Source organism: Hippocampus bargibanti, linkage group LG04 (genome assembly GCF_051943395.1).
Source record: "Hippocampus bargibanti isolate YZ-2025 linkage group LG04, ASM5194339v1, whole genome shotgun sequence".
Classification (NCBI taxonomy): Eukaryota; Metazoa; Chordata; class Actinopteri; order Syngnathiformes; family Syngnathidae; genus Hippocampus; species Hippocampus bargibanti.
In genome coordinates this window covers 27,363,941-27,389,709 of record NC_142737.1, presented here as the reverse complement: position 1 = coordinate 27,389,709, position 25,769 = coordinate 27,363,941, and the positions used below count along the sequence as shown (strand labels likewise).

The following is a 25,769-nucleotide window of genomic DNA, read 5'->3' as shown; positions in this document are numbered from 1 at the left end:
TAATTGTACTATGACTTTATCAGTTGTAACTTATTTATATGGCCGTCATCTACTCATACGCAACTGGCAGCTACAGCCATCTCAGTGTTAAGTAGGTCCGACTGACCGCCAGTTGGACGTGCCTGATATATACACAAAATCAAGCAAATACCTAAAAACCTTCTAAGTCTAGACATTATGTCAAGAGACCAAGCAGAAATAGGGTGTGCCTGAGTTTAGAATGTGCACCTTCTTCCACAATTTCCCTCTCTTGTTTGCCCTTTCTGGGAAGTATAACAGCTTGTCAATATCTGTCAGAGGCTGTCTTTGTCAATCAGGTCCGCAAGGCTGCTTGGGCCTCTGCTGTAACAAGACGATCTCACAGAAATAACCTTTAACTGACACAGTCCTGGATCTCTGCACTGTAATCACCGGGGAGCCGAGCTCTCAAACTGAAGTCCTTCCACATACACGCAGAGGCAACGTGTAATTGCTTCCCATACGGCTCAACCTTTGAAAATTGATCACACTTTGTAAGAGGCTTAACAGTAGTGTAGATTTGGTAAACGAGAATATTGCTCGCCAATATCACATTGCAATATTGTTAATAGCATGTCCACATATTGCAATCAAATGAGACTTGACCACCCAGCACCAGGCATAATCTTGCACACAAAAAAAACGTTTTCAAATCTAAAATGTAATTTTTGTCATGCTATTAAGAAGATCAGACACAGTCTTTTGTGGGATCATTAGATGTCGCTACATTTTCACCACCAGATACAAAACAACAAATAAATGCAACGACATGCAATATGGACTACAATGGCAGAACTTGATAGAGTGCAGACAAGATCAGGTGATTGTAACATACTTTGTCTGTCCTGTGTCGATGTGCAATTATTTTTACACATCGCTAGCATGTTTAAGGAAAATTTCCCAAAAATAATCACGAAGAATGGCTCCTGGGCGCTTCCCTGGTGAATGGGTCAAAATGTTTTGGTGAAACAGTGGGGTGTCAGATGCCATTCGTTATAGGAGGATGTCTGATCATGCATACAAACTTAAATTTGACAAACAAATCAGCCTTTTAACATTCTGATTTGACCGTGCATTTATTCCAGCTGGCCAAAAACGCAACCACACCAACGTCCACATACTTTTGCCGGTCTCATACCCTGTTATTTAGTTTACATTTGTCCATATACTGTGTACAGTATTATGTATTTCCAACCTAGCATTTCCCCCCATCATCATATTTTTCAGGTTTTATTCCAAAGAAAGATTGAGGATAGCCATTTCACATACTGGATATTTGAGTGATTCTTAGTGAATGCATCAACTAGTATTTCACATGTATGTTTTGTGCTTTTTGATTTAGACATTCTTATATCCGCTTCAGATAGATTACAGTATATTCATGGGTTCACACAACGGTCGATAGGGTCCAGAGCCTTCAGCTGCACTTTTTCTCGGCAGCTCTCTCGACTTGAGTGTCAAGGAATAGTCTGACATCTCCCGACTCTTTGCCTTTCAAATAAGGCTGACTCCTGGTGAAATGCTGAGAGGGTGCTCAATGTGTAAAGCCAATACTCATACTGCAGATGATCTTCATTCTTTGCCTGTGCCTATTACAGCTCCAGTAAAAAAATAATAATCCATGCGTGATCTCCAGTGGATTTGTGGATGTCAGCGGTAGACATTGTGGCTTTAAAGTGATACGGCTTTTGAGAAACTACATAAAATAGTAATGGCCAGCTCTGGTTAGGGAGGGAATATTGTGTTGTCAACTCACTCTTTCAAAATCTTGACTTGAGTCTGTTTTGTTTGTTTTTGTGTTCAGCAGCATTGAGTCAAAGTCAGCACACCTGAAATATTCAGAGAATGTCCTTTGAATATTTATTCTATTGAATATTCATAACATATTAGCTCAAATTGAATATGCATTGGTTATTCATTGAATATTCATTGTAAATCTGAGTGTATAGATACTCTTTATTGCTGCTTAACAAAAAAGTGCATCTCTGAAATATACATTTTAGACAACATGCGAAATATTTATTTTTTCAGAATTTTGTTTCGACCACCTGATCGACAAGGAACATTACAGTGTGAAATTCTAGTTCAAACGATTAAGTAGTAAAACATGCAATTCCCAATCCAACAATACCTGTTTTGTGAAGACTGACCCATCAGTTTCGGAGATACAAGGGTTCAAAGGATTGCGGCCATACCCTTTCTGCTGAACATATCAAAATTCGACAGGCCGTTGCCCCTAAAAATTCTGCTCTGATTGACGTAACAATCGAGATGTAGTGCTGTGCCCTCACACTCAACAAGTTCAGCAAGTGTCATTAAAATCAAAATACGCCTGGATAAACCCCACTGCAGAATTTGGCATAGAAGACCCTTCAGGCGTGAGGACATACGCTGTATATGTATGTGTATACACTCTGTAATTTTGGCCACAAAGATAGAAAATAACGTGAAAATGCTGTTGAAAAATTAATTTTTAACATGCAAGTTTGGCTTGATATGGTGAGGATGGTGTGCTTGCAATTACTTCCTGGACTATAAAGACCAAGATTCCTTGCGGTTAGCGCAAGAGCATGTGCAGAACATAAACCTCATTGGAAGGTTGTAACCCAATCAAATTTATATCAGAATCAGAATCACCTGATATCATTCGATCCAGTATTTGTTAGAAAAATGAGGCAATTTTACGTTTTTTTTTTTTTTTTTCAACCCAAATGAAAGCATATTTGGGGTTTTACATGTGTTTAGGTGCCCTTTAAATTGTCAAATACATGAGGGTTTTATGTAAAAATGGTCAATGACTGTTAGTTGAGGTATTCACTGAAATAAAGTGGAGCAAGTATTTTTTATCTTCTTTTTTCCTATCTGGACATGCATTCAAAAAAAATGCATTATCTGAAAAAAAACACGAGAAGGAAATTTAGGGAGTTAAATTCAGCAGCCAATGGGAAAAAAAATAGATGAACACATTTGTCATTTTAATTTAGAGCCCTTTCCATCTTGTTTGTTTTCCATGTAACATCTAATCACTGGCATTTCATGAGGACTGAAGCCTTTTGTGAGTTTGGCAGAGAAATGTCCAGAGACACCTTTTGAACGCTCTGAATGTTGACTTCATCACTCAAGCAAGTACCAGCTCAGTATGTGTTGTCTTGACATGATAAATGACTGTTGATTTGAATCAGTTTTGCTTCGACATGGTCCCCTGACTCTCTGGCTCTGCCACTCACTTTCCATGTCGTCTGTGTCTCTGTATGCAGATTTAAACACGGTGCATTCATCAGGTGCAGGTCCACTGCACATAACCCCGTGTGAAGTCAGGTGGAAACCTGGCACTGGTGCTTGATTGGGTGAGGGAGTATTTTAGAGCCAGTGATAAAATTAATCAGTATAATGAGGAAATAAGTGAGTTATTGGCGTCACAATCACTTCCTTCATTAAGAATGATATTTATGAGTATCCAGCAGCCAAGGGGGCATTACGGGTTTATAGAGCGTAGATTGCCACCTTGTTCCAATTATCCTCTACCTTTGAATGTGACAGGACATGATGCATCATTAGTTGTTGTTTAATGTTGAGAAAAGGGCAGCATGTGGACTGTGGGATTGCCAGTGTCACACTGGTTTTATTTATTTATTTATTTATTTATTTATTTATTTATTTATTTATTTATTTATTTATATGCCTGGTGAAGGCAATTTGTTGATTGTGCGCTGGAAACACAGTGGGAGATGAACCAACACTAGCTTAAATGCGTAAAATATGTCACATTTATCCTCTTTGAAGCAATTTCACTTGCATAAACTTGAAGACGTCACAGGGTAAGGCCACCACAGACCAGATCCTGCCCAAATGTTGCGTGCTTCTGTCAAGATTCAGTCCAAATGTGCAGGTCCACCCAATAACGGAACAAGCAGCTGTCTAATCTGTTTAATTACCCTGTTAGCTAAATAGCGACTAGCTTTGTCACGAGTTGAAATGCTCGTGTATATTTCAATATTTCCCTTTTTTTTCAAGCTCCTTTTTAAATACTTTTAAACACAATGTGGTTTTGTGCACACCGTCCAGTCTCTTGCCATAGGTAGGAGGGCACTGTATTCTCTTGGTCAATGCTGAACAATGTAAAACATGTCACACAATGCAGCAAGACTGAGAAAATGCAGGCGTCCCAGATCATTGAACATCACCGATTTAGTATGTCACGCTAAGATGCATTCAGACCACTCAAAACCGGCTACGACACACAATGTTTTTTCATGACATGTCTGTCGTCTCAAAATTGGGCTACATTTGTGTCTTCTGATATTTGCATTCATCTGAGTTTTGTCAATATTTGGAGGGAGATGTAAGACCTCCTCTACTCGGATATTGTTTATCAGAATCAGATTTATTGCCAAGTATGTAGAACACACAAGGAATTTGTTTCCGGTAGAACACGCTGCACTAGTATCGTCGTCCAAAAAAAAATGCTAAGTGGCACTATACAGTTCCATTTTGGCTACTGTTGAAAGAGTTCAAAGAGTTAATGGCTTGGGGGAAGAAGCTGTTTAAATGTCTGCTGGATTTGGTGCGCATGGATCGGTAGCGCCTGCCTGAGGGGAGTAGCTGGAAAAGGTGGTGGGCAGGGTGCGGAGGGTCCAGTAGGATTTTCCGCGCCCTAGTTTGGATTCTTGCAGTGTGCAAGTCCTCGAGAGTGGGTAGGGCGGTGCCAATGATTTTTTCCGCCGTCCTAACTGTCCGTTGAAGTCGGATTTTGTCCATTTTTGTGGCGGCCCCGAACCAAATGGTGATGGAAGAACACAGGATGGATTCGATGACAGCCGTGTAGAAATGTTGCAGCACCTCCTGTGGCAGGCCCTGCTTCTTTAGCAGCCTCAGGAAGTACATTCTCTGTTGAGCCTTTTTCAGGATAGAGTTGGTGTTGACCTCCCACTTCATGTCCTGGGAGACTGTGATTCCCAGGAACTTGAAGGTCTCAACGGTTGACACAAGGCAGTTGGATAGTGTGAGGGGTAGCTGTGGTGATGGATGTTTCCTGAAATTTTATTGAAATTTTATTGAAATTTTATTATTTATTGAACATAGATATTTTTCCTGAAAATCGGTGTCACAGCTGAAACACGGTGAAAATGGAAACCTGGCATATCAATATTGACTCATAAATACATTCATGTTTATGTTTTAATTGGTAAAATGGCTGCATCGGAATAATATACAGTGCATGGCTCTCATGAGTGTCCAGTTATACTACAACTGATTTTTATCTGATAGAGTGATTGAAAGAGATACTTCTTTGTCACAAAACATTTGGTTCTTTTATGACTTTATCATGGGGTAACAGAAAAATGTATCAAATCTGCTGGGTCAAAATATATATACAGCAACACGAATTAGCAATTTTGCTTACTTAGAAAGTTGTGTCAGCGAAATAAGCTTCACCTCATGGCCTTTTAACTTCTTGGTGGTGACTTCTCTAAGGCTTTTAAATAGGGTTCATTGGATGCAAACACCCACAAACACTACAATGGGAAAGTCAAAGGAGCTCAACATGGAGTGAAAAAGCGAATCATTGACTTGAACACATGAGCAAAGTCACTTTAAGCCATTTCAAAGCAGCTGCAGGTCCCAAGAGCGACAGTGCAAACAATTGTTTGTAAGTATAAAGTGCATGGGACTGTTTTGTCACTGCCATGATCAGGAAGAAAACACAAGCTATCACCTGCTGCTGAGAGAAGGTCAGGAGGTTGAAGATTGAACCGAGAATCACCAAAAAGCAGATCTGCCGAGAATTAGAAACTGCTGGAACACAGGTGTCAGGTTCCACAGTCAAGCGTGTTTTGCATCTCCATGAACTAAGAGGATGCCGTGCAAGAAGGAAGCTCTTGCTCCAAAAGCGGCACCTTAAGGCTCGACTGAAGTTTGCTACTGATCACATGGACAAAGATATGACCTACTGGAGTAAAGTTCTATAAGACCTTCTGGAGGAAAGTTCTGTGGTCAGACGAAACAAAAGTCGAAGAAAAGGTGAGGCCTTTAACAGCAAGTACACCATGCCTACCGTCAAGCACGTCAAGTAGTATTATACTGTGGGGCTGGTTTGCTGCCAACTGGTGCTTTACAGAGAATAAATGGGATCATGAAGATGATTACCTTCAAATTATTTAAGATAACCTAAAGTCATCAGCCGGAAGATTGGGTCTTGGGCGCAGTTGGGTGTTCCAACAGGACAATGACCGCAAACACACACAAGTGGTCATAGACTGGCTATATATCAGGCTAGAATTGACGTTTTCGAATGGCCGTCCCAAAGTCCTGACTTAAACCCCATTAATAATAATACATTTATACATTTCCATTTACATATTATTATTATTATTATTATTATTATTATTATTATTATTATTATTATTATTATTATTATTATTATTATTATTATTGTTGTTGTTCTTGCAGCTCCAAGAGAGCTGTCGTTTTCACAGTCTCAACAAACGGCATGAACATATTTTTGCCTTCTCTTCTTCAGTTGGCATTGATCATCTCTGATGAACATACATTACTTCAAAGAAACTATGAAAGAAACTATGCTGCTGTGAAATGTAAATTTCTCCACTGTGAGACTAATAAAGGCATATCCAATCCAATCCAAATGAAAGTAATGCATCCAATCAGGAAATCAAGCGAGGAATTCACAAAATAAATTCTATATCTCCCTGCTCTGTTGGCACTTGTGTGTATCTCCAACAGAATGATCAGATGTCAGTAAAATGTAGGAGACTTGACTGTCTCGAAAGTGTTTGTTATTTATTAATTGGTTGTGTATTCACAAATGAGGTAATCACAAAATAAAATGTAGGGCCTTATAGATATTATTTTGTGATTCCCTCGCTCGATTTTCTGTTTTAGTGCACAATTTTCAATTTTGTAGTTCGATTGACATCATTGTTATGTTACTTTTTTGGAAGCATGTCATGAATGCCTCTTGAGTAGAACGGAAGAAATGTACCCCTATATCGTGGATGCATTGTAGATTGTGTTTTTTAATCCAATGTGTCCAATATATAAAAACAATTACAACATAGGCCATTCATTTAAGGCACACCTAATAATACAGTACGCCTTTTAGTGTGGAAAATACAATATATGTTATGTTATGTTATTATATCTGATTGTATTCAGTATGCTTTTTATGAAAAGCGACATTGGAAGAAACGTTGCCCCTGAAATCCCCCAATATGCTTTTTGACAGGGAGGAGTATGTTTTTGTGTTTGTTTAATTTTTTTTCTTCTTCAACTTAAAAGGGTTGTCATTGATCCAGCATTTTTCTACCTCAGGTTCTGAATGACCTTTACACTGTAACCATATACACCTATTGGCACAGAATCGTGAAGTAATAAGGGTTCGGTGTGTTGTTTACGGACACTTCTACAGAGTGGCGATGGCTGGGTATTGAACCAACAACCTCTATGTTTGGAAATGGCTACTTTACTGCTCAATGCCACTCCATTAAAACAAAAAAAAGAGAATATTAATCAACTACACTGTGTATAAAATGTACATTGTGACACAACAATGTCTTTAATGGAAATGATAAAATTATAAGGTAACGGATATGTCTTTTAGCAAAGAGATTGGAATCATGACAATGTCATTCTGTAAAGAACAGCTTGCGGTATTGGCTAGAATAGGGAGACTCTGCATGGGGTGATGGATGAATGCAGAAAGGCTGCCTCCCCAGAGAACAAAGCCTAACGCCAGGCTTTGCTCTGCTTCCCAATATTTGATGGGAGATTCTAAACTTTTTGCAGTATTGATTTCATTTCACCAAATAGTTTCATCACTGGTACACTGGTATGCGCATTCAATTCCAATTGGGGCGTAAAAAAGCTTGTTTTTATGAAATGTTTAAAACATGTCACAATTTAGCTGGATGTTCGATATTTAGATTAATCCAACGTCGTGAATGGTTTGTGCAGGTGCATCTCAATGAATTTAAATACTGTGGAAAATGTATTTGATTTCAACAGTTTATTTAAAAACGGAAATAAGTAGTACATATTCCATATATGGGGTGACGCAGTATCCAGTGGATAAGCACACCGACTTCACAATGTAGAGGTACAGGGATTTATTCCAGCTCCGGCCTTCCTGTTTGGAGTTTTTACTCGATTCTCCAGTTTCCTCCCACATTCCAAAAACATGGCAGGTTGATTAAACAATCCATATTGTCCCTATGTGTGCATATGAACATGGATGTTTTTTTGTTTCTGTGTGCCCTGGGATTGACTGGCAATCGGTTGAGGGTGTCCCCCGCCTACTGGCCGAAGACACCTGGGATAGTCACCAGCAACCTCCATGACCCTAGTGGGGAAAAAAAAGAAAATGAATGAATAGTCCATACATTGATTGAATGTGTTTGAAAATAATTATCTTTAATTTGATGCAGGTTATGAATCCCAGTCATACCCAGTTAAATATGATTTTAAAAAGTGAAACATCAGAAAACACTTTCACATTCTGTCCTTACATCAATGTAATTTTTTTCTGATCCACTGACCCTCACATGGATCAAAGGGTGTGCCGCAGCTTATCCCACCCACAACTGGTTGCCAGCCAATTGCAAAGCACACAGACGCGAAAAACCATCTGCGCTAACACACACACTTCCGGACAATTAAGTGTTCAATCTGCCTGCCACGTATGTCTTTGGAATGCCGGAGAAAACACACGCAGGCACGAGGAGAACCTGCACATTCCACATAGGAAGGCCGGGGATGGAATAGACCCTGCAACTCTACTAAGAAGCCGAGGGGCGACCCCGTGTCACACTCCAATAAGCGAGTTCACTTGGAAAATCACATGTAAAGGCTTCCTAAGCCTTTACATTATTTCTGAGTATGGTTGAGAAGCCTATGCAATTAACTAAATTAAAAAAGAAGTAACGGGTCATGGATTTCATCGCTAGGCCTTCAGTGGTGCTGCGTCTGAATCAATCCAGACCGAAAAGAGATAAGAAATAGATCACCGATCTTTTTAATAATGTCCATTTTTTTTAAATGTCCGTCTTGAAAATGGCTCAAACAGTAAATCTGGAATCAAATCCATTTATTCTCCTCCTTCAGTCATTGTGGGTTAACAAAACCGCTATTACATCAACACAATATATTTGCAGTTTGTGAAAACTAATATAGCCAGCCCTTCAAGAAGGCGTTGGTAATAAAACTTTTGGGTTGCCAACTCGAAATCTGATTGGTTAAAGCAGGGGTGTCAAACTCATTTTGCATCGCGGGCCACATATGGCCTAGGGAGATGTCAAGTGGGCCGGACCATTAAAATTATACCATACTCTGCTAAAAATTGCAAAAATATCATGCATTTCCTTTGTTTTGGTGTAAAGAAGAACATTAGGAAAATATTGACATTTAATGAACTATCCTTTTACAAAACATTTCATGAAACACCTCATATTTCCTTAGACAAATGTGCAATTAACTTTTATCATTCACCAATATGCATTGCAACTAATCCCACTGATTGTACAAAGGCACAAAACTTTAATTGGTACTGAAAAATATAGTCATGCACTTTAAGATTAAATGAGACTTTTAAATAAAGGGAATTTTTTAACCACTTACACATACGCATATAAAATCTAAATGTAATCCCTGCGTACACCTTACAAACTAAGGAGAGTGATTTTAAATGTGTAATGAAGAAACTGTTCACCTGTCCTGTAAATCTGTAAACTTCGTACATGAAACATACATACACATACAATACATACTGAAAATTTATGGAGTTGTATGAACAGTAGAATTCCATCACAGAACTGTTATAATGTAAATGTATCCACTGTGAGACTAATAAAGTCAAATCCAATCCAATCCAATCCAACTTTTGTTTTGAAGCTGCTGACTAACATTAAAGTGTGGTATGGCAGGCTGTGGGTATTGTTACTGTCTCTGAGAAATGTGTCAAACTGACGATGGTTCAGACCTCTGGACCGGATGAAATTTACTGTGTGAGCAACCACCTCCATGACGTACGTGGTCCATTTTCAGCGACTCGCAACACAATGCCTCCTGGTGCAAAATACAGTGAAATGTCCAGAAACGATCTCCTCCATTAAGGGCTTGCACTTTGTGTTTGAACTTTGTCGCGACACCTGCTTTCTTTCCGACCATGGATGGCGCGCCGTCTGTAGCCAGGCTGACAGCGCGGGACCGGTGCACTCCAACTCTGTCCAATACAGCAACGACAGAGCCGAAAATGTCCTCGGCTGTTGTGGTGTCCATCATTGGCACCAACTCAAGACACTCTTCAGTAACAGTCAATGTCTCATCAACTCCTCGAATAAATATGGCCAGTTAGGCCACGTCTGTGATGTCAGTGCTCTCGTCAATCGCCACGGAAAATGCAATAAATCCTCTCTGCTATAGTATTCCTCGTCAGGATAATATTGGCAAAAGCTTTTCGCTTCTCGGAACATACAAGTTCAGCCACCTTCATCACGCATCGTTTAACAAAGTCACCGTCGAAATATGGCTTCGATGCTAATGCTATTTCGCTAGCAATGAGGTAGCTGGCTTTTACCGCTGCTTCATTGACTTCTCGGCTCCGGATGAAAGTTGACTGTTGTTTCCTCAGACCCGCCAGCAATTCGTTAATCTTTTCTCTTCTCAGTTGATCTTGCAACCCGTCATACTTTTCGCCGTGATGAGTCTCGTAGTGGCGTCGAATATTGTATTCCTTCAATACCGAAACTTGTTGCAAACACACCAAGCGCAAATGTTTTCCGTGCATCTCTGTAAATAAATAGGACGTGGTCCATTTTTCTTTGAAAATTCTACACTCCTTATCTACTTTTCTCCGTTTGGATAACGACATTTTGGCTAATGAGGGTGTAGCGGAGAGGTAGAGACCAAGGTATTAACAACGTCGTAACAAGCAGCAGATGGCGCATTGACACCGTCTGCTGTTTTCAGTCTGTCTCAGTGATGCAGCGTGTCTTCTACTCTGATGGAACGAGTGCGCCCCTTAGAGGATAATCCATGAATTGCAGTGAATTAAAAATATCAATTCCATGTCTTTTATGCATTTTTCCACTTTCAAATTATCCTGCAGGCCTGATTGAACCTCCTTGGGGCCGGTTCTGGCCCACGGGCCGTATGTTTGACACCCCTGGTTTAAAGCAACAGTTTGATTGACACATTTGATGCGATATGGCCTGCAGTACCGATTGTGAAGCCGTGCAGGTAGATATCTCACCCTGGTAACAAGTGATGGCTGAAATATGATTGGTTAAATGCTTAAATACGAAAACATAGGTCTGAAAGCAGTGCAACAGGGGAAAAGTAATGAAAAGAAGCTGGAAGACCATTTTGAATTATTTAATAAGAATTCATGGACAAAATATAATTAACAGTCCGTGATTCATATACAGTAAAGTCTCGTTATATCGATATCGGATATATCGATAGCCCCGGTTATATCGATACTATTTCTATGCACGCACGGAGAAAATTACATGCAAACAGGGTCGGATATATCGATAGTCCCGGTTATATCGATATTTTTTCGGACTCCCTTGAATATCAATATAACGAGACTTTACTGTATTTTCAGCCAGCAGAGGAGGCTTTGCTGGCCTTAACGGTCCGCCACTGCTTACAAGACTGCTGACTTCACATGTCCAGACTTCTATCACTGACAGCCTCCACGTTAGAGGCAAATCACTAAGGTGATTTGTATTGAAGCTGACTTTCCACAGAACGCTGTATCCATTCACATTGACAAGTTCAATGGAATGAAAAGGTGTGTTCAAAAAACATGCACAATGAGCAAGAACAATGCAGACTTGGCACAAAATCCAACTTTTCAAAGAGACTTTACAAACAAGGTACTCCCATCCTTACTTGGGCAACGGAAAAGAACAATACTTTTGCAAAGTGATCTCAAGACTCAGTTTCAGTTTAAAGTTACATTTCAGTGGGAATTAAGCAAAGAAACGACTGACATGTTTCTCTCCCCAATATTCAATTATATTGGGGTACATATGTCTCTCATTACTGAGTTTATTGTATTTCAACTCCATTTCAAGACTTTTATGTATCTGAAGTCATGACAAATCTCAATGTAAATCCAAAAGTGCTGAGTGTGGTCTGGCGTACTCCAGATAATTCCTCTCTGCTTACTTTCTTCGATAAGGTTGTTTTACTCTGCTTGCTGAGCTTGATTTAAATGGAATCCATCCGAAGAGAGTTGCAGCTTCTTGACAATAACTGCGGCCCTGCAGTACTTTACATGAAGAACGAGTGATCTTATCATTTTCTTAAGTGTGTCATTGAGCCTTCGGACGCTTTTGTCAGTGTGGCAAAAGCTCCATTGCTGACAATCACTCAACTGTCTATGGGTGATTTCTATGTGTATGTATGTATGTATGTATGTATGTATGTATGTATGTATGTATGTATGTATGTATGTATGTATGTATGTATGTATGTATGTATGTATGTATGTATGTATACTTATATGCATGTATGCACGTATGAATGTGTGGTGTGTGTGTGTATGTGTGTGTGTGTGTGTGTGTGTGTGTGTGTGTGTGTGTGTGTGTGTGTGTATGTGTGTGTGTGTGTGTGCGCATGTATACATATATGCATGTATGCACGTATGAATGTGTGTTTGTGTGTGTGTGTGTGTGTGTGTGTGCGTGCGTGCGTGCGTGCGTGCGTGCGTGTGTGTGTGTGTGTGCGTGTGTGTGTTTGTTTGTTTGTTTGCTTGTTTAACAAAGTTAGTTTGGGCACATGGCTGGGATGTTTTAGCAAAATTCACAATTTGGATTTGATGCTGAACTAACAAACTAACTAACATAATATGTATTCCATTAGGTAACACTTGAAATGGTATTAAACTGCATTGTATCTTGCTAAGAAACAATACTAACAATAATTAATATCATTTTCAAATTCTACCATTCATACATTGTTATATTAAATGGAGTGTAATTTACCCTGTCAATTTTATATGTGATAGATATGGAATGGATCATAAAATAGACCTTTCAAGTGAAGCAAATGTAACTGTTGGATGTGGCTGTTGGATACAGTAACGATTGCAACCTCCATCACTTGTCTCTCTGCTATCCTATCATCACATTGATGAGAAGGTTTCTTCAGCCGTCATCTGTACAAAAGTGAAGGTTTCGGACGTTTCGCCTCCTATCCAAGAGGCTTCGTCAGCGAACTAAAGTCTGACTGGTCGTATCGGCCCCATTTATATATCCCTAATGTCCAGACCTGGTGGCGCCGGACACAGCTATGATAGGTCCCTACTCTCAGGTTGGGGCGATTGAGGCGATTCTTATAAAACAACAAAATCCTTCATTAAACCGGTCTGGTGGTGTGAGGTTCAATTTGGATCGTTCATACAATAGCCTGCTCAGGCAAAACAGGTTAGGCAACTTTCGCAATGCTGATGAGGGTCGTTATGCTGATGAGGTGATACCGGGGGGAGTGGGTGTAATAGGCCAATCGTTAGTCAGGAATGTAGGAACAATCAGTGGTGCCACAGGGGGGGGGGTCCCGCGCCCCCCCCCCCCAACCTGAGAGTAGGGACCTATCATAGCTGTGTCCGGCGCCACCAGGTCTGGACATTAGGGATATATAAATGGGGCCGATACGACCAGTCAGACTTTAGTTCGCTGACGAAGCCTCTTGGATAGGAGGCGAAACGTCCGAAACCTTCACTTTTGTACAGATGACGGCTGAAGAAACCTTCTCATCGATGGACCACTCCTGTACGACTGAGAGCTTACACAGACGTATCATCACATTGTTTTAGCCGTGCTAGCTCTCAAGGACAATGATGCCTGAGAAAGGGTGAGGTGGGGTCAATTTGATTTTAAATGTCACAATTGGATTCCGTGTTATGATGAGTCGAGTTCAACAAAAAGCTTGCACCAAATTGGCAGAGATCTTGATCTAAAAAAAAATCTCCAAAGTAGCACCCCAAAATTACTGTATTCAAAAATATAAGTGATGTCGTCAAGTAAAGAATGTAAGTGAAGCAAACTGAAAATTGGGTTATTCAGAGAAATACTCTTGACTACAAAGACTAACTAAATCATCGGTTTGGACCACATGGAAGGAGAAAAAAAGGAAGCAATGTAGCAATCCACAGTGTGGAGGTCAAGGATCGTGTATCATTTTTAAGGAGAAAATGGCTAAATAGGCTGCCATATACTCAGGTTGATGTGAATCAGGTGAAGGGGTCTCTGCCCCCGAGTTCTGGGCCGCTCCCTGCAAAGCAGAGAGGCAGAGGAAAACAGAGACACATGACAAAGGCAAAATACAACCAGGATGCTGCGGTGGGATACAAAGACTTTGAATGCTGTTGATACTGTTGAATCGCTCGAGCTGCCTTGATGGGGTAGGGTTGTATTGCAAGGAAAGCTAAGCTTTCACAAACATTCTGTGTGAGTGGGCTGTACAAGATGTTGATACTGTTGTAGTTGTTTGTTTTTTTGATGGTCGGCCATGAGATTTTTTTTCTAAAGCCAAATCAATCCTTTGGTGCAATAATAATTGGAACATTCCATATATGTTGTGCAATTACTAACATTTTGGATCACTTGGCATGATGATCATTGTACACAATTATTTGTAACTTTTTTGTTACAGTGTCAAATTAATTATTGGAATCAATTAGGTTTTGAAAAGAAAAAAAAACTCCTGAATGATAACTATATCTGAATAACAAAACACACATTTTTACTTATCAGTTTAATCTCTCTCTCTCTCTCTCTCTCTCTCTCTCTCTCTCTCTCTCTCTCTCTCTCTCTCTCTCTCTCTCTCTCTCTTTCTCTCTCACACGCACGCACACACACACACACACACACACACACACACACACACACACACACACACACACACACACACACACACACACACACACACACACACACACACACACACACACACACAATTTGTGTAATTCTTCACCAGGGCTGTGCTAGTTCTCGATGGTTGCTGACTGAGTAGAGATTGTTTCCTTACATTTTAGAAATAATTTCATTGTTTTGTACCGTACTGTATTTTGGTTGGGCGTCTTGATGTTGATAGGAGCAGGGAAAAGCGGTCAGGGCATGAAAATCCTAATCATAATCACATCAAAATCAGAATCATCTTTATTGTCAAGTATGTAGAACACACAAGGAGTTTGTCTCTGGTAGAGCACGCTGCACTAGTATCATCCAAAATGGAGAAAAATGGAGGCACGATACAGTTCTATTTGGATTACTGTTCAGAGAGTTAATGGCTTGGGGGAAGAAGCTGCTTAAATGTCTGTTGGATTTGGTGCGCATGGATCACATGCAATTATTTTAGATCTATGATCCATGATTTACATGCATTTTATTTATAAATTCAATAATAATGATTATGATTGTGATTATATTATGATTATATCTAAGAGTCCAAGATGGTGCTCGAGTAGGCAGCCGTCAGCAAGTGCTCTAATGAGACGTGCTTTTGTTGTTGTTGTTTTTGTCTTGTTTTTGTGTTTTCTTTTGTGACTTTGTGTTGTTGTGCGTCGTGTGGAACAAATACGGGCCACAACATTCTTCAATGAGGAGACTGTGCTGAGCGGTTGCGCCTTTTCGGCAGCATGAATATGCCAGTACTGTTTTTGGATTGGATTGGATTGGATTTGCCTTTATTGGTCTCGCAGTGAAGAAATTTACATTTTACAGCAGCAAAGTTATGAAAGGAATGAAAGTAGAAAAACAAAATACATGAGCTGCTGGAAAGGCAGCCACTCTCGCGGCGCCGTCTTGAAGTCAAAAGAACAAAAAAAAAAAAAACAACATAACAAATAACATGACAACACAAAGACACAGAGTGTCATTCATTCTGAAGCACTTCCTGTACCCTCTTTGTTACACAAAGCAGTTCCACATGAAAGAGGAGAGGATCAAAGCGTCTCTTCACCAGTGGATCAGGGACATGGAATGTGCACGTCGACTACAAGCTAAATGTTGAAAGCAAACACGCAGCTGTAGCATCCATTGACGAAGAATGGGAGGAATGTCGGTGCCATTCGACTATCATTGCTGGACAGCTCTGGGGCCATTGTGCTTTTTTGCGCCTGCAATGGGCAGCATCTTCACAGCCCCGCTTTGTTCAGCGGAAAGGTCGGTGCTGTTGGACAGTCTGCGGCTGGATGGATGCATGGCTTGAGGAGGCTGCGATAAGAAGGAGCGCCGATGCGTATGTGGAACTTTCGCAGCTTGGAATTGAATCGGATTCACGTGGGACAGGAGATGTGTCATGATCTGGTTGGCGACCAACGGGGGGAGCTGTCGGCACCTGTGAGGCTGCCTTGCCGGCAGCCTCACAGGTGCTGGTCGTTATAATCACTGTCACTTAAAAGGACACCCGGCACGACCATCCGTTGTCGGTTCATTGTTTGCTGCTTGTTTGCTGCATGCATTGTGTATGTGTTTGTTTCACCTTGGCGGACTTTTACTTTTGGTCTTCTTTTGCTACTTTGTATTTTTTCTGTTCAGATGATTTTGATGTTTTACATTTTGTTCCTGCTGACCTTTATTTTAGTACAATTTGTCAAACAATCTCCTACTCACTCCTGCCTCCTTCTTGGGATCCGTACCCACCATCACCACCTCGCAAACCGTGACAGAATGAACCGACCAACCATCGGATCCCGCAGGTACATCGGACCCGTCTCATTTCCACACTGTGCCTGGCAATGCTACGTCCACGTTAGCCCGAGCCTCGTCGAGTTTGAATTGCATCACTCGACGAGCCGTAACGTTCACGTAAACGTCCGGCCGAGACCTCCTTCCAGGTGGCCGTCCAGGGTGACACTGGGTGACTGGCAGTGCACGCCCACGTCCAGCCACGCAGTCGTTGTGCATGACGAATTGAATCTCATCCACGACGAGCCGTGCAACGTCCGCGTCAACGTCAGTCTGAGACCCCACTCACCGCTGGATCCTGGAACGGCTCTGGACTGGTCTAGTTCCCCCGGTGCCGGGCAGTTCACGCCCACGTCGGCGTCCGGCCGAGACCTGGTCCCATACGGCCGTACGGGGTGCCATTCTGCGCCTGGCAGTTCGATGTCCACGTTGAGCCATGCGCCGTCGCGTGAACGTGCGAGAGGGATCCACTCACGCCCACGGCGATCCGTGCCGCGTCTTCGTCCACCCCAGGCCGAGTCCCGTTCCCATCAGGCCGCCGCCCGTCGTATGCTGGAGAGGCAGCGGTTTCCCTCTCCACCGACCGTTCCCTGGCGAGTGGATCTTTTGGGAGACTGTTGGGACTTCTGGAAGCAGCCCCTTGAAGGGGGGGTACTGTCATGATCTGGTTGGCGACCAACGGGGGGGCGCTGTCGGCCCCGCCTGCACCTGCACAGGTGCTGGTTGTCCCGATCAGATTGGCGACCAACAGGTAGCGACGTCAGCCCTGCCGGCAGCCTCACAGGTGCTGGTCGTTATAATCACTGTCACTTAAAAGGACACCCGGCACGACCATCCGTTGTCGGTTCATTGTTTGCTGCTTGTTTGCTGCATGCATTGTGTATGTTTGTTTAACCTTGGCGGACTTTTACTTTTGGTCTTCTTTTGCTACTTTGTATTTTTTCTGTTCAGATGAATTTGATGTTTTACATTTTGTTCCTGCTGACCTTTAATTTAATACAATTTGTCAAACAACCTCCTACTAACTCCTGCCTGCTTCTTGGGATCCGTACCCGCCATCACCACCTCACAAACCGTGACAAGATGTGAGACAATCTTTTCATCAATGGATGATACAGCTGTGTGTTTGCTTTCAACATTTAGCTTGTAGTAGACGTGCACGTTCTACCATGATGTCCTTGATCCACTGGTGAAGAGATGCTTTTATCCTCTCCTCTTTCACCTGGAACTGCTTCGTGTAACAAAGAGGGTACAGAAAGTCCTTCAGAATGAATGACACTCTGTGTCTTTGTGTTGTCATGTTATTTGTTATGTTGTTTTTTTTTTTTTTTTTTTTGTTCTTTTGACTTCACGAGAGTGGCTGCCTTTCCAGCAGGTCCTGAATTTTGTTTTTCTACTATCATTCCGTTCATTACTTTGCTGCTGTCAAATGTAAATTTCTCCACTGCGAGATGAATAAAGGCAAATCCAATCCAATCAAATATTTCCTCAAAAATCGAAGTGAGAGGTGAAGAGCGGCCGTAAAGAGTTATCGTATCCTCTGGGCCTCATGCGACAATACGCTTATTAATGAGCTCTTTCCACATATCCGATCTAATTCTTTAAAATATATGCATAATCTGCTGAAATGACATAAAGTTAGCATGAAGGATAAATTGCCTTATTTGCTCTAGCTATTCAAATGTCGTGACTTCATGAGCTATTTGCTGTACGGCGCTCCATGTGACCACAGCTTGCTTTGACACACTGAGCCCAGCAGCCACAAAAATGAATACAAATATTTACTGTCACATTATTTTGTGCAAATTCAATTTGATCAATTTGATCCGATGAAAACAAAATACAATTGATAGTAAAATCATAACAATGACAACCATATACAACTGATGAGGATAAATGTGCCCACAAAGTTTTGTGGAGAAGCAGCTAACATTGAATCTATATCGCCACATGCCTCTCATCAGCAGCAGGAGGAGACGAATGAGGCAGCACAGCTTCTTGACTTAGCAGTGATCCAAGCAAGAACGAGAAAGGCGGAAATACTGTCTTTTTCAATTCGATGTTGGAATAGTTTAAATTGTCTTGTAGAATGCATATCTCTTTAGTGGGTAACATATTCAAATAAAAAAAAATAATATAAGGGACACATCACTGAGGTGGCTGGGGGAGGAATATTTTGTACTGAAAGTCAAAACTTTGAGCACAATTCTGCCTTCAATAGCACTAGCTGCAGGTTGTTGAATATTATCTCCTACAAAACCCTTGTTGAGACGATTATAAAGGCTGAAGTTATATTTCATCTAAATGGCATCCTTTGGAATGAACGGCACTTCGGAAGCTCATGCTCCTTCATATTTTCCACCGAAAAACTCAACAAGCCACAAGCTACACAGCTACTTGCTCTACACCCCATGTCACTAGTTTTTTTTTTCAATGGCATTGTTTTCAGTGTGATGTTACAGTGTCCATTCCTTTGAAGCAGGTTAGTTTAATAACTGAGGTGTTTACTTGCAGGTGCTACAGGGGATGCACAGCCAGGCGCCCAATCTTCAGCGCATGGCACTCTGCCACAATTCATTCAGGAGCCAGAAGATGCCTACATCGTCAAGAGCGCTCCCATTAAACTGCGCTGTCGAGCCACACCTGCCTTGCAGATCTTCTTTAAATGCAATGGAGAATGGGTGCACCAGAACGAGCACTTCTCTCATGAATATCAAGACCTCAACACTGGTAAGATGAATTTAGAGCAGCCAAACAGCCGTAAGTAAAAACGGTTGCAAGTCGAAATCCATTCAAAAAGTTAAATAGAGACTCGGTGCTAAATGACTTGCAAAGGACCTGATTCGGAAGTCATTGGGGCGGGTGGCCGTGGTTCTGCGTCGACAGTGTTCTACTGGTTGCCTTCTCCCCGGCCTTACCCCACGGCCGTCTGCGGCGCGGCTGTGGCGGCCGTGGGCACGACGCAGCGTTCTCATCGTGGCAGTCCCGCGCGCTCGAGCGGCGACGCCCGACCCGCCTCGGCAATAGGCCTGCCTGCGCCGCGGCCTTCCAGTGCCATCACACGGTCAATTGCTGTGCGAGAGTAAGATGCTGGCTGGCTGGCCAAAATCGTCGTATGTGTGGCCGGGCTGCTAGCGCGTTACAGTTCCAGGCGTAGAATTAAAATAAAAAAAATAGGGTCTGGCGGTCGTGGTGGTAAGTACAGGTGGTCGTAAGTCAAGTCGGTCGTAAATCGGATTCGTATTTTTTTGTAAAAAATAAATAAATACAGTGGTACCTTAGTTCTAGAACGCCTCACAGTTCGAACAAATCGGAGTTCGAACAAAATATTCGAGATATTCTTGCTTCGGTGTTCGAACACCAATCGGTGTTCGAACGCCAATACGACGCGTGAGTGCGTACGCGAGGGTGGGGTGCTGAGTGGCGTACGGGTGTATCGCTCTCTCCGTGACCTGTTGTCGCTTGCGGACGTGCTGCGTTTGCCTCCAAAGAAAGGAAGTGCCGCTAAAAGTGACAAAAGAAAAGTAGTGCGTACAACTATTGAATATGAAACTATGAAATATGAAGGAGGTGTGCGATTGTCTGATCTGGCTAGGGAAGACAGCATGGCGAAATCTACGATCAGTACGATATTAAAGAATAAGGAGGCTGTGAAATCTAGTGATGTGGCTGTGGGAGTGAGAGCATGTGTCATTTGATAGGTATTTGAAAAGAAAAGAATATATATATATATATATATATATATATATATATATATATATATATATATATATATATATATATATATATATATATATATATATATATATATATATATATACAGTAAAGTCTTGTTATATCGATATCGGATATATCGATAGTCCCGGTTATATCGATACTATTTCTATGCACGCACGGAGAAAATTACATGCAAACAGGGTCGGATATATCGATAGTCCCGGTTATATCGATATTTTTTCGGACTCCCTTGAATATCGATATAACGAGACTATACTGTATATACAGTGTGACATCAACTTACGAACTTAATTGGTTCCCAGACAGAGTGTGTAAGGTGAAAAGTGTGTATCACGGAAAAAAAAAATCCCATAGGAAACCATTAAAATGGGAATAATCCGTTCCCGGGTTTCCATAAAATATACTTTTCAACTAAATAAGCTTTAAAATTACACACAACATACCTTATTCTATGCATAATAAATGTGCTATGGTATTGTAATTAAAGAAATACACTGCATTGTATCATAAAGTCACTTTATTTCCATTTGTGATGGTCATTGATGACTTAACGGAATGGCGTTGGAGGTCGAAGATCAAAGGGACTTGCTGTTGGGAAAGAGAGGCACATTACATGAGGACTGTAATTAAAGAAATAAACTGTGCTGTAAAATAAAACTGTATTTACCTTTTTGATGGTCATTGATGGCTTATGGAAGGAGAGTCACCTTCCATAAGGACTGTTGGTAACTCTGGTGTGGCTTCTCTTTGCTTCTTTGGAGACTCCTCATCCTTTTTGCTGATTAAAAACCTCTTAATTGACACCTGTTACTTTCTGACTTGTAAGGTGTTACGAGGCTGAGGCATCACATTATCGTTCATCATGTTGATGATTGTCATAGCCAGTCTTTTCTGGATGGAACTGTTCGGTAAAAGCCTGCACATCATTCCACTTTGCCAACTTTGCCTTCTCCTCCTCGCCCCCAGATGTTCTCGAACCATCCATTATGGGCTTTAAAATCCTGAATAAGCGCCGAACTTCCAGGTTGGCGCATGGCGATATCGGCGTGAATTAGCCGTGCTTTCTCGCATAAAATAGCTTTACTCACGCTGTCGCCGGATAGCTGCTTTTCGTGAATCCAAATTAACAGAAGTTTTTCAACTTCTTCGATTGCCCGAGACCGTCGCTTTAAGAGCATGGAAACACCTTTTGCAACAGACGCACCTTTGATAGCTTCTTTGTTGCGAAGGATGGTAGCGATGGTGGACTTAGCTTAGCCACGCTCTGTCGCTAAATCACACAAACGCACACATCGTTCGTGTTTTTCAATTATCTCCTTCTTTTCAGCGACGGTGATTTTATTGTGTTTCTTCCTGGGCTGAACACGAGCCTGTGGTGGGTTTTTTGTCGGTGCCATAATCGTAAAAGTATAAGCAAAAAGCTGCAAGGAGGCGATGGACGTGTGAATTCAATGAGAGGGGGTGTGCAAAGTAGCGTCGGTTGGAGCGCTGTTCGGTTGCCGAAGATCACTCCGCCAGAGCCGAAGGTCGTGTGCTTTCGTGTTCTTCCGCTGAAGATTATGTATTTATGTATACACACTTCCACCGAAGTGCGTAAGATGAAAATAGTTCTTATTATAAGGCTTGATATTCATAAATTTGACGTTCGTATGATGAAAAGTTCGTATTATAAGGCGTTCGTAAGTTGAGGTCTATATCGATATCGGTTATATCGATAGTACTGCTTATTACGATACTATTTCGATGAACGCAAGGAGAAAATTTACATGCCGCTGGATCGGATATATCGATAGTCCGGTTATATCGATGACGGGACGGGACAAGAAGTGCAATGGACGACAGGTTTGGATACAAACAACAGGTTTTAATCAAGGGTTCCAGGGGGAATTCACAAGCAACAAAGGTTTGAATAGTGTCTCTTCCAATACTTATCAAAATAAAGTCTCTTCTGATACTTAAATCCAAATAAAGTCTCTTCTGAGGTGAAACGTCTGTGTAAGCTCTCAGTCGTACAGGAGTGGTCCATCGATGAGAAGGTTTCTTCAGCCGTCATCTGCCGGTGGGAGTGGGGGTAATAGGCCAGTCGTTAGTCAGGAATGTAGGAACAACCAGTGGGGCCACAGGGACGGGTCCTCTGCCCCCCCCAACCTGAGAGTAGGGACCTATCATAGCTGTGTCCGGCGCCACCATGTCTGGACATTAGGGATATATAAATGGGGCCGATACGACCAGTCAGACTTTCGTTCGCTGACGAAGCCTCTTGGATAGGAGGCGAAACGTCCGAAACCTTCACATTCATACAGATGACGGCTGAAGAAACCTTCTCATCTTCTGAGGTGAAACTGAAGACGGAGTTCTTTACAAGAGTCTCTAGGCCTCACCCCTCTTGACGTCCTTGTCATGTAGCCTAGCCACCTTCGCTAGGTTCAAATCCAGTGTCCAGTCGTGTGGTCCCAACTGGCAATGAGTTCCACGCAGCAATCAACTTCTCCACAGAGCACAGCAATCGAACTTGTCTTTCCCCAAGCTCCACACTCAGAGGCTCTCTGCCTTAAGAGGCCTGCTTTCCAATCAAGCCCTGATCAGCTGCAGGTGTGTGGGTTTAATTGCTTCCTTCCACCAGGTGGGGCCAAGACTCTCTCTGGGTGGAGCCATCTTAGGGGGATGTATTTGCCCTCCAGGACACAGCCTCTCGTGACATCACAATGTATATATATATATATATATATATATATATATATATATATATATATATATATATATATGTATATATATATACCATGTCAAGTGGATGTTAACATGCCCCTTTACAGCAAACACGTGAAGTGGGAATTTGACGTCAAAGAGTGCTGAAATATATTTTACAACTAACAGTTTGCACCATTGTGAATGCTGGCCATGTCATTTGCAGATAAGCGGAGTTGTTTGCTCATGCGCAAGACTTGATTCTGTTATCTGAAATAGTAGCTGTCCAAGGTTGCTGATTGTAGTGCATGGACTGCACTTTCACCCCTCCCACGAAGAGTACAGCATTAGAAGGGTCGCACATGATGGCTCAGGGTGTGTGTGTGTGTTGGAGGGGGCTGTGAATAATGATTCTCCATTTTTTGGGAGCTGAAATAAATATCCTCTTTTTACAGACTTGTCATGGTCCTTGGAAAAAAAACTCATGGAAGCGCTGCATGTATAGAATCAAATTTGCAAGACAACTGAAAAGCCTCTATTTGTTCTACACATTTTCACTTTTTTGTTTATTTTTCACCTTATTCTACCTGTACATATCTAAAGTGGTAAAACCTTACTAAAATCTGCCTTTTTTTCAATTTGAATCTGAAATCGCATTTTTTGATTCACCTTACATGTATAGGAGTGGTGCATTTATATGTAATTAATATCACTGGTAATGGTACTCAGACAACACAATTGATAGCATTGTCAAAGACATATTAACCCTGTTCAAATATTGATCATTATGAATAACAGAAAGTTATCAATACTAATGTAACAATCGTTTTATTCTTGTTGTGGTGTGTATTTCACAGTCAGGTACAAATGTATGTCATAATAGTGAGAGTCGTTCCTCAGAGTATGACCTTCCATGACCTTCCTACTATGTAATAGATTGTCTGGGGTGGGTATTGAAGTTGGCGTTACCATGGTTTTGTGGTGATTGTTTTTGTGTATGGCTCTTTACAAGAGGGATGGTGACTTTTATGTGTGATTTTATTTATTTATTTGTAGTTTTTTAGTGAACATTTCTCCATACTTTTTATGTCGATCAAGTCTGCCCTCATCTTTTTTTAATCTGATTTATTGCATCTGCGTGTATGATTATGAAGAGGACATAGAATGACTTTTGTGCATTCATTAACTCCCTTTCCTTTATCTTAACCTGTTTAATTATGCATTCTTAGCCCTCGCATACAGTCAAGATGAAAAATGATTGTCACTTACCCTGACCCTCTCAAGAAAAGACTTAAGTGCACGTGGGCCGATGAGTGTGTTGAAGATTTCCTTGTGATCATCAGGTCCAAGTTAGTTGAATAACAATTTAAACAACCAGAGGATGTCCTCACTATATCTGCCTGTCATCTGCCTGCCTTATACCCGTAGTAAACACACCAAAGATAAGGATGGTCTAAACTGCAACACTTTGTTCTAACTGCTTAACAGTCAGCAACATTGTGTATTGAATTTGTCCAGCTAATCGGAGTCAAGGATCAGTAAAGAATTGGAATGCTATTGATTTGAACACGGGCCCTCAATGCTACCACAAACACCCGATAGGATCTCTTATTTAGCAACTAGCCTGATGACTCACCAACTACTGATAAAACTGATGATGCCCTTGAGTTTCTAATACCGTACCATCCAGCCAGCACAAATCAAACGATAACTGATGGAACGGCTGCATTTCCAAAGAAAGACTGGCTAGTGATGTGATCATAAATAAATTATTCAGTGCCAATTACACTACACATTTTACACTACACGCTTGGGCCAATTGAAGGGACACCCCACTTGAGGTTGAGAGTGTGATTGAAGGAAAAAAAACTCATATAAAGCATCCTATGGAACATGGACCAATATATTTCCTATCTAAAAGGAGATGATCTATTCCCCACAAGCCTAACATATGAAAATAAATTACATTTTATGCACAGCAAATCCAACTTAGAGACATCCTAGCCGTGCGACAAGGGTGAGATAACATAGATAAGATATGCAGAGGATGGAAATAATAATCAATATACTTTCATTTATAGTCTCAGCCCAGCAAGACCTCAATATCAAAGTAACAATACCCTGCTGGAGTCTGAAGAAGAACATGGAGGTCGATTTCAAATTAAAATATGTTGAATTCATCCCTTTAAATATCTCTTGATCAAATTAAAATTCTCTACAGGCAGCCCGAGGAAGTTGTCTGGGGGCATCCATGCGATTGTGAAAATACATTCAGGGATGAGAATTTTCAGACGATCAGCGAATTTCCGACTTTCTCAGACCAAAATGACTAGATAGAACTGAATATGAATTCTTGCTTTTTCGCTGTTAATTTCTTAACCAAAAGCGCAATTTTGATTGGATGATAATGACGCCGGTTGCTGGAAAGCGCCATTTTGATTTAATGATCTTGACTGAGGTGCCGTTGATGTCGAAACAGGTAAACGCCCCCTTTTGAATAAGCGGACAAGTATAAAAAATGACTTTGAATGGATGGAAGGATTCACCTTTGTAGAGAGAACAGGTCCTAATTTGATAGATTCTAATTTGCAATGAAACAATGCCATCGATGAAACA

The 25,769-nt window shown here is 41.4% G+C and overlaps 1 protein-coding gene across 3 annotated transcripts in view; it reads left to right on the top strand.

The window, feature by feature from the left end:
* unc5db (unc-5 netrin receptor Db) overlaps positions 1–25,769 on the top strand; it is a 255,429-nt gene that overhangs the window by 91,681 nt on the left and 137,979 nt on the right. For all 3 annotated transcript variants that reach the window (XM_088994976.1, XM_088994977.1, XM_088994975.1), the window contains exon 2: positions 19,245–19,460. In XM_088994976.1, the coding sequence (XP_088851102.1) occupies positions 19,245–19,460 (216 nt within the window). The remainder of the gene's footprint in view (positions 1–19,244; positions 19,461–25,769) is intronic.